Genomic DNA, 14,075 nt, shown 5'->3' with positions numbered 1-14,075 from the left:
TGGGTTAGTGGTAGAGTTGGGTTAGTGGTAGAGTTGGGTTAGTGGTAGAGTTGGGTTTAGTGGTAGAGTTGGGTTAGTGGTAGAGTTGGGTTAGTGGTAGAGTTGGGTTAGTGGTAGAGTTGGGTTAGTGGTAGAGAGTTGGGGTTAGTGGTAGAGTTAGGTTGAGTGGTAGAGTTGGGTTAGTGGTAGAGTTGGGTTAGTGGTAGAGTTGGGTTAGTGGTAGAGTTGGGTTAGTGGTAGAGTTGGGTTAGTGGTAGAGTTGGGTTAGTGGGTTAGTGGTAGTTGGGTTAGTGGGTAGAGTTGGGTTAGGTAGTTGCTAGTGGGTATTAGGTTAGTGGTAGAGTTGGGTTAGTGGTAGAGTTGGGTTAGTGGTAGAGTTGGGTTAGTGGTAGAGTTGGGTTAGTGGTAGAGTTGGGTTAAGTGGTAGAGTTGGGTTAGTGGTAGAGTTGGGTTAGTGGTAGAGTTGAGTAGAGAGTTGCTAGGGGTAGAGTTGGGTTAGTTGGGTTGGTGGTTGGGTTAGTGGGTAGTTGGGTTAGTGGTAGGGGATTGGGTTAGTGGTAAGAGTTGGGTTAGTGGTAGAGTTGGTTAGTGGTAGAGCTTGGGTTAGTGGTAGTGGTAGTTGGGTTAGTGGTAGAGTTGGGTTAGTGGTAGAGTTGGGTTAGTGGTAGAGTTGGGTTAGTGGTAGAGTTGGGTTAGTGGTAGAGTTGGGTTAGTGGTAGAGTTGGGTTAGTGGTAGAGTTGGGTTAGTGGTAGAGTTGGGTTTAGTGGTAGAGTTGGGTTAGTGGTAGAGTTGGGTTAGTGGTAGAGTTGGGTTAGTGGTAGAGTTGGGTTAGTGGTAGAGTTGGGTTAGTGGTAGAGTTGGGTTAGTGGTAGAGTTGGGTTAGTGGTAGAGTTGAGTTAGTGGTAGAGTTGAGTTAGTGGTAGAGTTGGGTTAGAGTGGTAGAGTTGGGTTAGTGGTAGAGTTGGGTTAGTGGTAGAGTTGGGTTAGTGGTAGAGTTGGGTTAGTGGTAGAGTTGGGTTAGTGGTAGAGTTGGGTTAGTGGTAGAGTTGGGTTAGTGGTAGAGTTGGGTTAGTGGTAGTGGTAGTTGGGTTAGTGGCAGAGTAGAGTTGGGTTAGTGGTAGAGTTGGGTTAGTGGTAGAGTTGGGTTAGTGGTAGAGTTGGGTTAGTGGTAGAGTTGGGTTAGTGGTAGAGTTGGGTTAGGTAGGTATATTTACCTGGTTGAGGTACTTCCCAGCGAAGAAGGTCTGGTAACCAGCGTAGGCCTGCAGTAGAGCAGGGAAGGTCTTGGGCTCCTGGGTCTTCTGCCAGGCCGTGCTGCTGCAGTTCCCACCAGAGTGTTGTTGATCACATGGTGGTTATGAGGATACTTTCCTGTTAGGATGCTGGCTCTGCTGGGGCACAGCGGGCTGGCTACAAACTGGGGTAACCACAACAACATACTCCCATCAGCATGTCTCCTGGTGCAGTGCAACTACATTCATTCCCATCCTGCCCATCCTGAAACCCCATCCTGCCCTGATCATGCATTCATCTCCCATCCTGGAAACCCTCATCATGCATTCATCTCCCATCCTGAAACCCTCATCATGCATTCATCTCCCATCCTGAAACCCTCATCATGCATTCATCTCCCATCCTGGAAACCCTCATCATGCATCTCCCACTCCTCCCACCCTGAAACCCTCATCATGCATTCATCTCCCATCCTGAAACCCTCATCATGCATTCATCCCATCCTGAAACCCTCATCCATTCATCCTCCCTGAAACCCTGCCCCTGAAACCCTCATCATGCATTCATCTCCCATCCTGAAACCCTCATGCATTCATCTCCCATCCTGACCCTGACCAGGATACTCACAGCGTTGGAGACCAACCCCTAACCCCTAACAGGATACTTACAGCGTTGGAGACCAACCCCTAACCCCTAACCCTGACCAGGATATTCACAGCGTTGGAGACCAACCCTAACCCCTAACAGGATACTCACAGCGTTGGAGACCAACCCTAACCCCTAACCAGGATACTCACAGCGTTGGAGACCAACCCTAACAGGATACTCACAGCGTTGGAGACCAACCTAACAGGATACTCACAGCGTTGGAGACCAACCCCTAACCCCTAACAGGATACTCACAGCGTTGGAGACCAACCCTAACCCCTAACCAGGATACTCACAGCGTTGGAGACCAACCCCTAACAGGATACTCACAGCGTTGGAGACCAACCCTAACAGGATACTCACAGCGTTGGAGACCAACCCCTAACCCCTAACAGGATACTCACAGCGTTGGAGACCAACCCCTAACAGGATACTCACAGCGTTGGAGACCAACCCCTAACCCTGAACAGGATACTCACAGCGTTGTAGACCAACCCCTAACCCTGAACAGGATACTCACAGCGTTGGAGACTAACACCTAACAGGATACTCACAGCGTTGGAGACCAACCCCTAACCCCTAACCCTGACCAGGATACTCACAGCGTTGTAGACCAACCCCTAACCCTGAACAGGATACATACAGCGTTGGAGACCAACCCTAACCCCTAACCAGGATACTCACAGCGTTGGAGACCAACCCCTAACCCCTAACCCTGAACAGGATACTCACAGCGTTGGAGACCAACCCTAACCCCTAACAGGATACTCACAGCGTTGGAGACCAACCCCTAACAGGATACTCACAGCGTTGGAGACCAACCCCTAACAGGATACTCACAGCGTTGGAGACCAACCCCTAACAGGATACTCACAGCAGACCAACCCCTAACAGGATACTCACAGCATTGGAGACAACCCTAACCCCTAACAGGATACTCACAGCGTTGGAGACCAACCCCTAACAGGATACTCACAGCGTTGGAGACCAACCCCTAAACCTGAACAGGATACTCACAGCATTGGAGACCAACCCCTAACCCCTAACAGGATACTCACAGCGTTGGAGACCAACCCCTAACAGGATACTCACAGCGTTGGAGACCAACCCCTAACCCCTAACAGGATACTCACAGCATTGGAGACCAACACTAACCCCTAACAGGATACTCACAGCGTTGGAGACCAACACTAACCCCTAACAGGATACTCACAGCGTTGGAGACCAACCCCTAACAGGATACTCACAGCATTGGAGACCAACCCCTAACCCCTAACAGGATACTCACAGCGTTGGAGACCAACCCCTAACCGGATACTCACAGCGTTGGAGACCAACCCCTAACAGGATACTCACAGCGTTGGAGACCAACCCCTAACCCTGAACAGGATACTCACAGCGTTGGAGACCAACCCCTAACCCTGAACAGGATACTCACAGCATTGGAGACCAACCCCTAACCCCTAACAGGATACTCACAGCGTTGGAGACCAACCCCTAACAGGATACTCACAGCGTTGGAGACCAACCCCTAACCCCTAACAGGATACTCACAGCATTGGAGACCAACACTAACCCCTAACAGGATACTCACAGCGTTGGAGACCAACACTAACCCCTAACAGGATACTCACAGCGTTGGAGACCAACCCCTAACAGGATACTCACAGCGTTGGAGACCAACCCCTAACCCCTAACAGGATACTCACAGCATTGGAGACCAACTAACCCCTAACAGGATACTCACAGCGTTGGAGACCAACACTAACCCCTAACAGGATACTCACAGCGTTGGAGACCAACCCCTAACAGGATACTCACAGCATTGGAGACCAACCCCTAACCCCTAACAGGATACTCACAGCGTTGGAGACCAACCCCTAACAGGATACTCACAGCGTTGGAGACCAACCCCTAACAGGATACTCACAGCGTTGGAGACCAACCCCTAACCCCTAACAGGATACTCACAGCGTTGGAGACCAACACTAACCCCTAACAGGATACTCACAGCGTTGGAGACCAACCCCTAACAGGATACTCACAGCATTGGAGACCAACCCCTAACCCCTAACAGGATACTCACAGCGTTGGAGACCAACCCCTAACCCCTAACAGGATACTCACAGCGTTGGAGACCAACCCCTAACCCTGAACAGGATACTCACAGCGTTGGAGACCAACCCCTAACCCTGAACAGGATACTCACAGCATTGGAGACCAACCCCTAACCCCTAACAGGATACTCACAGCGTTGGAGACCAACCCCTAACAGGATACTCACAGCGTTGGAGACCAACCCCTAACCCCTAACAGGATACTCACAGCATTGGAGACCAACACTAACCCCTAACAGGATACTCACAGCGTTGGAGACCAACACTAACCCCTAACAGGATATTCACAGCGTTGGAGACCAACCCCTAACAGGATACTCACAGCATTGGAGACCAACCCTAACCCCTAACAGGATACTCACAGCGTTGGAGACCAACCCCTAACAGGATACTCACAGCGTTGGAGCCAACCCTAACCCCTAACAGGATACTCACAGCGTTGGAGACCAACCCTAACCCCTAACAGGATACTCACAGCGTTGGAGACCAACCCCTAACAGGATACTCACAGCATTGGAGACCAACCCCTAACAGGATACTCACAGCATTGGAGACCAACCCCTAACAGGATACTCACAGCGTTGGAGACCAACCCCTAACCCCTAACAGGATACTCACAGCGTTGGAGACCAACCCCTAACCCCTAACAGGATACTCACAGCGTTGGAGACCAACCCCTAACCACTAACAGGATACTCACAGCGTTGGAGACCAACCCCTAACCCCTAACAGGATACTCACAGCGTTGGAGACCAACCCCTAACAGGATACTCACAGCATTGGAGACCAACCCCTAACCCCTAACAGGAGACCAACCCCTTACAGCGTGGAGACCAACCCCCTAACCCCTAACAGGATACTCACAGCGTTGGAGACCAACCCCTAACCCCTAACAGGATACTCACAGCGTTGGAGACCAACCCCTAACCCCTAACAGGATACTCACAGCGTTGGAGACCAACCCCTAACCCCTAACAGGATACTCACAGCGTTGGAGACCAACCCCTAACCCCTAACAGGATACTTACAGCGTTGGAGACCAACCCCTAACCCCTAACAGGATACTCACAGCGTTGGAGACCAACCCCTAACCCCTAACAGGATACTCACAGCGTGGAGACCAACCCCTAACCCCTAACAGGATACTCACAGCGTTGGAGACCAACCCCTAACCCCTAACAGGATACCAGCTAGACCAACCCTAACCCTGACCAGGATACTCACAGCGTTGGTAAAGGTGATCCCTGCTTCACCAATCAGTTTCTTGGTCTTGCTCAGTGGGGTCTGAAGAAACACAATGCAGGTTTTAGAATGGATGTCCCATCTGTCATCAACCTCAGCTCACAGACACACCTGTTCTGGTACCTTATTTCACTGATCTGTCATCTCAGCTCAGACACACCTGTTCTGGTACCTTATTTCACACTGATCTGTCATCAACCTCAGCTCACAGACACACCTGTTCTGGTACCTTATTTCACACTGATCTGTCATCAACCTCAGCTCACAGACACACCTGTTCTGGTACCTTATTTCACACTGATCTGTCATCAACCTCAGCTCACAGACACACCTGTTCTGGTACCTTATTTCACACTGATCTGTCATCAACCTCAGCTCACAGACACACCTGTTCTGGTAACTTATTTCACACTGATCTGTCATCAACATCTGGCGGTTCTAAACTTTACAATAATAACATCTGAAAAATGTACCTGGATTACAGCATCATAAGATTCTCCTGGCCAGACTTCTAGTTTACCTACTGAGCATACTGAACTAGTTCAGACTGGCTGCCAATTACCTGGACTGTGAGAGCAGGGTTCTGCTAAATAATAAGGTGAGAATAGAACCTACTGAAAACATGTCTGCCTTGGGATTTAGGCTAGTTTAGAGAGGAGGAACTGATCACGGGTTTATGAAGGGCCCAGTCCATCAGCTTTAGCTATTGCTGTAGTCGTATGTAATCAAGACTCTCAGAAGTAGGATTGCTGATCAGGGATCAGGTCCATGTAATATTATCCATTATGGAAGAACATCTAAACTGATCAGGGATCAGGTTCCCCCCTGTCCATGTAATATTATCCATTATGGAAGAACATAAACTGATCAGGGATCAGGTCCCCCCCCCGTCCATGTAATATTATCCATTATGGAAGAACACATAAACTGATCAGGGATCAGGTACCCCCCCGTCCATGTAATATTATCCATTATGGAAGAACATCTAAACTGATCAGGGATCAGGTTCCCCCCTGTCCATGTAATATTATCCATTATGGAAGAACACATAAACTGATCAGGGATCAGGTTCCCCCCGTCCATGTAATATTATCCATTATGGAAGAACACATAAACTGATCAGGGATCAGGTCCCCCCCCCCATGTAATATTATCCATTATGGAAGAACACATAAACTGATCAGGGATCAGGTCCCCCCCCCCGTCCATGTAATATTATCCATTATGGAAGAACACATAAACTGATCAGGGATCAGGTTCCCCCTGTCCATGTAATATTATCCATTATGGAAGAACACATAAACTGATCAGGGATCAGGTTCCCCCCCGTCCATGTAATATTATCCATTATGGAAGAACATCTAAACTGATCAGGGATCAGGTTCCCCCCCCCGTCCATGTAATATTATCCATTATGGAAGAACATCTAAACTGATCCTAGATCAGCATGACTCCTGACATTTGACACATCCAGTCATGATATGATAGTTCTGTAGGCTGGTGAGATCGGGGACATGATTAGGCTCGGCAGGCTTGAGGGGGGTAGATAACCTAGCAGGTCATGATCAACTTTTGCAAAACAACAACATACCCTCAACATAGCTGGGCTATATGTGATGACTATCTATTTATTTATTTATCTAACTCCGCAGCCTAACCCTTAACTAAAAGGTCAACCCTGCGCGCATCAGCCCTTAGCAGTTCCAACCTAACGTTAGTTCTTCAAACACACCACCAATATATTAAACTACTGTTTTAAACTGATTTACCATGCCCCCAATATATTAAACTACTGTTTTAAACTGATTTACCATGCCCCCAATATATTAAACTACTGTTTTAAACTGATTTACCATGCCCCCAATATATTAAACTACTGTTTTAAACTGATTTACCATGCCCCCAATATATTAAACTACTGTTTTAAACTGATTTACCATGCCCCCAACATATTAAACTACTGTTTTAAACTGATTTACCATGCCCCCAATATATTAAACTACTGTTTTAAACTGATTTACCATGCCCCCAATATATTAAACTACTGTTTTAAACTGATTTACCATGCCCCCAATATATTAAACTACTGTTTTAAACTGATTTACCATGCCCCCAATATATTAAACTACTGTTTTAAACTGATTTACCATGCCCCCAATATATTAAACTACTGTTTTAAACTGATTTACCATGCCCCCAATATATTAAACTACTGTTTTAAACTGATTTACCATGCCCCCAATATATTAAACTACTGTTTTAAACTGATTTACCATGCCCCCAATATATTAAACTACTGTTTTAAACTGATTTACCATGCCCCCAATATATTAAACTACTGTTTTAAACTGATTTACCATGCCCCCAATATATTAAACTACTGTTTTAAACTGATTTACCATGCCCCAATATATTAAACTACTGTTTTAAACTGATTTACCATGCCCCCAATATATTAAACTACTGTTTTAAACTGATTTACCATGCCCCCAATATATTAAACTACTGTTTTAAACTGATTTACCATGCCCCCAATATATTAAACTACTGTTTTAAACTGATTTACCATGCCCCCAATATATTAAACTACTGTTTTAAACTGATTTACCATGCCCCAATATATTAAACTACTGTTTTAAACTGATTTACCATGCCCCCAATATATTAAACTACTGTTTTAAACTGATTTACCATGCCCCCAATATATTAAACTACTGTTTTAAACTGATTTACCATGCCCCCAATATATTAAACTACTGTTTTAAACTGATTTACCATGCCCCCAATATATTAAACTACTGTTTTAAACTGATTTACCATGCCCCCAATATATTAAACTACTGTTTTAAACTGATTTACCATGCCCCCAATATATTAAACTACTGTTTTAAACTGATTTACCATGCCCCCAATATATTAAACTACTGTTTTAAACTGATTTACCATGCCCCCAATATATTAAACTACTGTTTTAAACTGATTTACCATGCCCCCAATATATTAAACTACTGTTTTAAACTGATTTACCATGCCCCCAATATATTAAACTACTGTTTTAAACTGATTTACCATGCCCCCAATATATTAAACTACTGTTTTAAACTGATTTACCATGCCCCCAATATATTAAACTACTGTTTTAAACTGATTTACCATGCCCCCAATATATTAAACTACTGTTTTAAACTGATTTACCATGCCCCCAATATATTAAACTACTGTTTTAAACTGATTTACCATGCCCCCAATATATTAAACTACTGTTTTAAACTGATTTACCATGCCCCCAATATATTAAACTACTGTTTTAAACTGATTTACCATGCCCCAATATATTAAACTACTGTTTTAAACTGATTTACCATGCCCCCAATATATTAAACTACTGTTTTAAACTGATTTACCATGCCCCCAATATATTAAACTACTGTTTTAAACTGATTTACCATGCCCCCAATATATTAAACTACTGTTTTAAACTGATTTACCATGCCCCCAATATATTAAACTACTGTTTTAAACTGATTTACCATGCCCCCAATATATTAAACTACTGTTTTAAACTGATTTACCATGCCCCCAATAACGACGTCCAGGTCATCGGTGAGGATCAAAACAACGTTGGGTCTGTGATAGCACTCGGCAACGACACAGCAGCGGTTATTCAACAGCAAGGTGACGCAGATTAAGAGACGATTCAATAACGTTGGCAGATTTAACCGAATCGAGGTCATTTTTCACCGTGAAATTAAAGACGGCGTCTTCTCACTGCGACTCCTAAATTGATAAAAGCGTGAAACGTAGTTAGGAAAATGCTCCTGTGACCGGGGGGTTAGAATGACTCCGTTGTAAAGTACGCACGAATAAGTAAGCGCTTTCGGGTCACGGATTTGTATAGACCTTCAGAATAAGAGTCAAATCGAGCTTTATTTATACAGCACATTTCAGACAGAATGCAACGCAGTGGAGTACCATAGTATGAGTCATATTACCCATAAAACCTAGTGGTCAAACAAGGAAATAGTTCCAGTCATTTTTCCATCATTCATTTTTCCCATAAGAGATTTTAGAAACATGTAAAATAATGTCTGTTTTGATAACAGTGTAAATCTCTAGGACAAATATTATTATTATATATTGACAAGGTGACTTGCGGATGTCGCAGGGTTAAATGCAAAACTCTTTTCGGTTGAGTTCATTCAGTTGTTCAACTGACTAGGTATCCTCTTCCCCTTTCCCTTCTAATTAACTAGATCATCATATTGATGGTTAGAAAAGCCTTTTACACATTTAAATCAACATTTCCAACAGCATGCTGGGGTTTCAAACAGCAATTAACTTTGTAAACTATTACAGCCCAGGCTTCAATCATATCTGTCTAAATCAGGGTTGAATATTTTCCCGGTATTTTACAAATGGTCCATCCTGAGAATAAATCACTTTTCTCGCTGGTTAACCCGGCCAAAACCGAACACTCAGACATCATTACAGATATATAGCCAGGGGCACGCTCCAACACTCAGACATCATTACAGATAGCCAGGGACACGCTCCATCACTCAGACATCATTACAGATAGATAGCCAGGGACACACTCCATCACTCAGACATCATTACAGATAGCCAGGGACACACTCCATCACTCAGACATCATTACAGATAGCCAGGGACACACTCCATCACTCAGACATCATTACAGATAGCCAGGGGCATGCTCCAACACTCAGACATCATTACAGATAGATAGCCAGGGACACACTCCAACACTCAGACATCATTACAGATAGCCAGGGGCATGCTCCAAAACTCAGACATCATTACAGATAGCCAGGGGCATGCTCCAACACTCAGACATCATTACAGATAGCCAGGGGCAGTAGGGACGACCAGGGATGTTCTCTGTTTAGTGAGTCCTCCAGATCAGAGGCAGTAGGGATGACCAGGGATGTTCTCTGTTTAGTGAGTCCACCAGATCAGAGGCAGTAGGGACGGCCAGGGATGTTCTCTGTTTAGTGAGTCCTCCAGATCAGAGGCAGTAGGGGCGACCAGGGATGTTCTCTGTTTAGTGAGTCCTCCAGATCAGAGGCAGTAGGGATGACCAGGGATGTTCTCTGTTTAGTGAGTCCTCCAGATCAGAGACAGTAGGGATGACCAGGGATGTTCTCTGTTTAGTGAGTCCTCCAGATCAGAGACAGTAGGGATGACCAGGGATGTTCTCTGTTTAGTGAGTCCTCCAGATCAGAGACAGTAGGGACGACCAGGGATGTTCTCTGTTTAGTGAGTCCTCCAGATCAGAGGCAGTAGGGATGACCGGGGATATTCTGTTTCGTGAGTCCTCCAGATCAGAGGCAGTAGGGACGACCAGGGATGTTCTCTGTTTAGTGAGTCCTCCAGATCAGAGGCAGTAGGGATGACCAGGGATGTTCTCTGTTTAGTGAGTCCTCCAGATCAGAGGCAGTAGGGATGACCAGGGATGTTCTCTGTTTAGTGAGTCCTCCAGATCAGAGGCAGTAGGGACGACCAGGGATGTTCTCTGTTTAGTGAGTCCTCCAGATCAGAGGCAGTAGGGATGACCGGGGATATTCTCTGTTTAGTGAGTCCTCCAGATCAGAGGCAGTAGGGACGACCAGGGATGTTCTCTGTTTAGTGAGTCCTCCAGATCAGAGGCAGTAGGGACGACCAGGGATGTTCTCTTGATAAGTGTAAAGTAAATAGTATAGTAAAGCACAGTACTTAAGTAGTACTTTAAACCACTGGTTGGTCTGATGGGAGTAGTACTTTAAACCACTGGTTGGTCTGATGGGAGTAGTACTTTACACCACTGGTTGGTCTGATGGGAGTAGTACTTTACACCACTGGTTGGTCTGATGGGAGTAGTACTTTACACCACTGGTTGGTCTGATGGGAGTAGTACTTTACACCACTGGTTGGTCTGATGGGAGTAGTACTTTAAACCACTGGTTGGTCTGATGGGAGTAGTACTTTAAACCACTGGTTGGTCTGATGGGAGTAGTACTTTACACCACCGGTTGGTATGATGGGAGTAGTACTTTACACCACTGGTTGGTCTGATGGGAGTAGTACTTTACACCACTGGTTGGTCTGATGGGAGTAGTACTTTACACCACCGGTTGGTCTGATGGGAGTAGTACTTTACACCACTGGTTGGTCTGATGGGAGTAGTACTTTACACCACCGGTTGGTCTGATGGGAGTAGTACTTTACACCACTGGTTGGTCTGATGGGAGTAGTACTTTACACCACTGGTTGGTCTGATGGGAGTAGTACTTTACACCACTGGTTGGTCTGATGGGAGTAGTACTTTACACCACCGGTTGGTCTGATGGGAGTAGTACTTTACACCACTGGTTGGTCTGATGGGAGTAGTACATTACACCACTACATTAGACCACTACATTACACCACTGGTTGGTCTGATGGGAGTCCATGATGATGGGAGTCCATCATTGGGCTCCTCCGTTACTTGACGAACAACAGAGGAGCAACAGAGAACTAAAGGCCCCCTCCCCTCAATCCCCCCTCCCCCCCTCCCTCCCCCCTCCCTTCCTCCCTCCCCCTCCCTCCCCGACACTTGTGCTTGACTGGACTTACCTGGACCACCTTATGAGATGTGCCTTTTAAGTAAACCAGGTGTTAAATTAGGTAGAAACGGAGACTGAAGTGCCAATGCTATTGTTAATACTGTCAATGCTCTTGTCAATATGGTAAATGCTATAATATTATTTATTAAGGCTGTTATCTATTTTCCTTTTTTATATTGGTTAACAAAATCTCTGGTAACATTTCCTCATAAAATGTACCACATTTCGACCATTTGTATTATTTTTTACAATCGTCAGTTCGAGACTTTTATTTTGAAGGATAATGGTTCATTTGCTGCTCGGTGGTCATGTGCTGCCTGACAACGGATCAGCTGATCTACCATGTGCACCCGCACGACTTGGGGTATGACGTCAAAATGAGGAAAACGTTCATTTGAACATGTCAATATATAAAATAAATAAATAAAAACATGTCAATATATAAAATAAATAAATAAAAACATGTCAATATATAAAATAAATAAATAAAAACATTTCAATATATAAAATAAATAAATAAAAACATGTCAATATAATAAATAAATAAATAAATAACATGTCAATATATAAAATAAATAAATAAATAACATGTCAATATAATAAATAAATAAATAAATAACATGTCAATATAATAAATAAATAAATAAAAACATGTCAATATAATAAATAAATAAAAACATGTCAATATAATAAATAAATAAATAAAAACATGTCGATATAATAAATAAATAAATAAATAAAAACATGTCAATATAATAAATAAATAAAAACATGTCAATATAATAAATAAATAAATAAATAAAAACATGTCAATATAATAAATAAATAAAAAATAAAAACATGTCAATATAATAAATAAATAAATAAATAAATAAAAACATGTCAATATAATAAATAAATAAATAAAAACATGTCAATATAATAAATAAATAAATAAATAAAAACATGTCAATATAATAAACAAATAAATAAATAAAAACATGTCAATATAATAAATAAATAAATAAAAACATGTCAATATAATAAATAAATAAATAAATAAAAACATGTCAATATAATAAATAAATAAATAAAAACATGTCAATATAATAAATAAATAAAAACATGTCAATATAATAAATAAATAAATAAAAACATGTCAATATAATAAATAAATAAATAAATAATAACATGTCAATATAATAAATAAATAAATAAAAACATGTCAATATAATAAATAAATAAATAATAACATGTCAATATAATAAATAAATAAATAAAAACATGTCAATATAATAAATAAATAAATAAATAAAAACATGTCAATATAATAAATAAATAAATAAATAAAAACATGTCAATATAGTTGGCAGGTTTCATTATCATGTTCCTTCGTTTTTCTCTACACAGATATTATATATGGAATAATCGGGACATACTGTATAAAAATACTTCTTTGTTTTTAGAATATTGGTTCTGAAATAATATCCTATTGGTGCCAACTGGTAAATGCAGAGGCTCTTTTACTCAGTTATAAAGAATTAGCACTTTACAAGGTCCCTATAACACCTAAAGATGTTGTCATTGTTTTAGACGCCATTCCCTCAGGGGTTGCTTTAATATTCAGGAACGTGACCCTCAGAGCCTACCTTCTATTGACCTTCTATTGACCTTCCGTTGACCCTGTTGACTCATCAGTAGGAAAGACCTGACCCTCAGAGCCTACCTTCTATTGACCTTCTATTGACCTTCTATTGACCTTCCGTTGACCCTGTTGACTCATCAGTAGGAAATATTTGTTTTTATTTCAGAGCCATTCAACAACAATAGAACATCATAGGAGCCTTGAGCCTTCAACAGGATGTTGATTCTATACCCATGTTGGTCCATTCAACAACAATAGAACTATAGGAGCCTTGTTTCAACAGGATGACCTGTATCTATACCTTCTATTGACATGTTGGTCCATTCAACAACAATAGAACTATAGGAACCTTGTTTCAACAGGATGTTGATTCTATACCTCATGTTGCCATTCAACAACAATAGAACTATAGGAACCTTGTTTCAACAGGATGCCTGATTCTATACCCTGTTGGTCCATTCAACAACAATAGAACTATAGGGACCTTGTTTCAACAGGATGTTGATTCTATACCTCATGTTGGTCCATTCAACAACAATAGAACTATAGGAACCCTGTTTCAACAGGATGTTGATTCTATACCTTCATGTTGGTCCATTCAACAACAA

At 42.5% G+C, this 14,075-nt stretch overlaps 1 protein-coding gene across 1 annotated transcript; it reads right to left on the bottom strand.

The window, feature by feature from the left end:
• Window positions 1–1,215: 1,215 nt before the first annotated feature.
• Window positions 1,216–9,117, bottom strand: LOC124029669 (N-acetylglucosamine-6-sulfatase-like; the record flags this gene model as incomplete). The annotated part of the gene is made up of 4 exons (XM_046341303.1): window positions 8,814–9,117; window positions 5,224–5,283; window positions 1,369–1,418; window positions 1,216–1,318 (listed from the first exon to the last, which is right to left on the bottom strand). Coding segments are annotated over exons 1-4 (375 nt in total), but the record flags the coding sequence as incomplete, so codon positions are not given.
• Between the last annotated feature and the right edge of the window lie 4,958 nt (window positions 9,118–14,075).

This window comes from Oncorhynchus gorbuscha, unplaced genomic scaffold (assembly GCF_021184085.1).
Source record: "Oncorhynchus gorbuscha isolate QuinsamMale2020 ecotype Even-year unplaced genomic scaffold, OgorEven_v1.0 Un_scaffold_7224, whole genome shotgun sequence".
NCBI lineage: Eukaryota > Metazoa > Chordata > Actinopteri > Salmoniformes > Salmonidae > Oncorhynchus > Oncorhynchus gorbuscha.
Note: the sequence above shows the minus strand (reverse complement) of the source record. Positions and strands in the feature narration are given on the sequence as shown.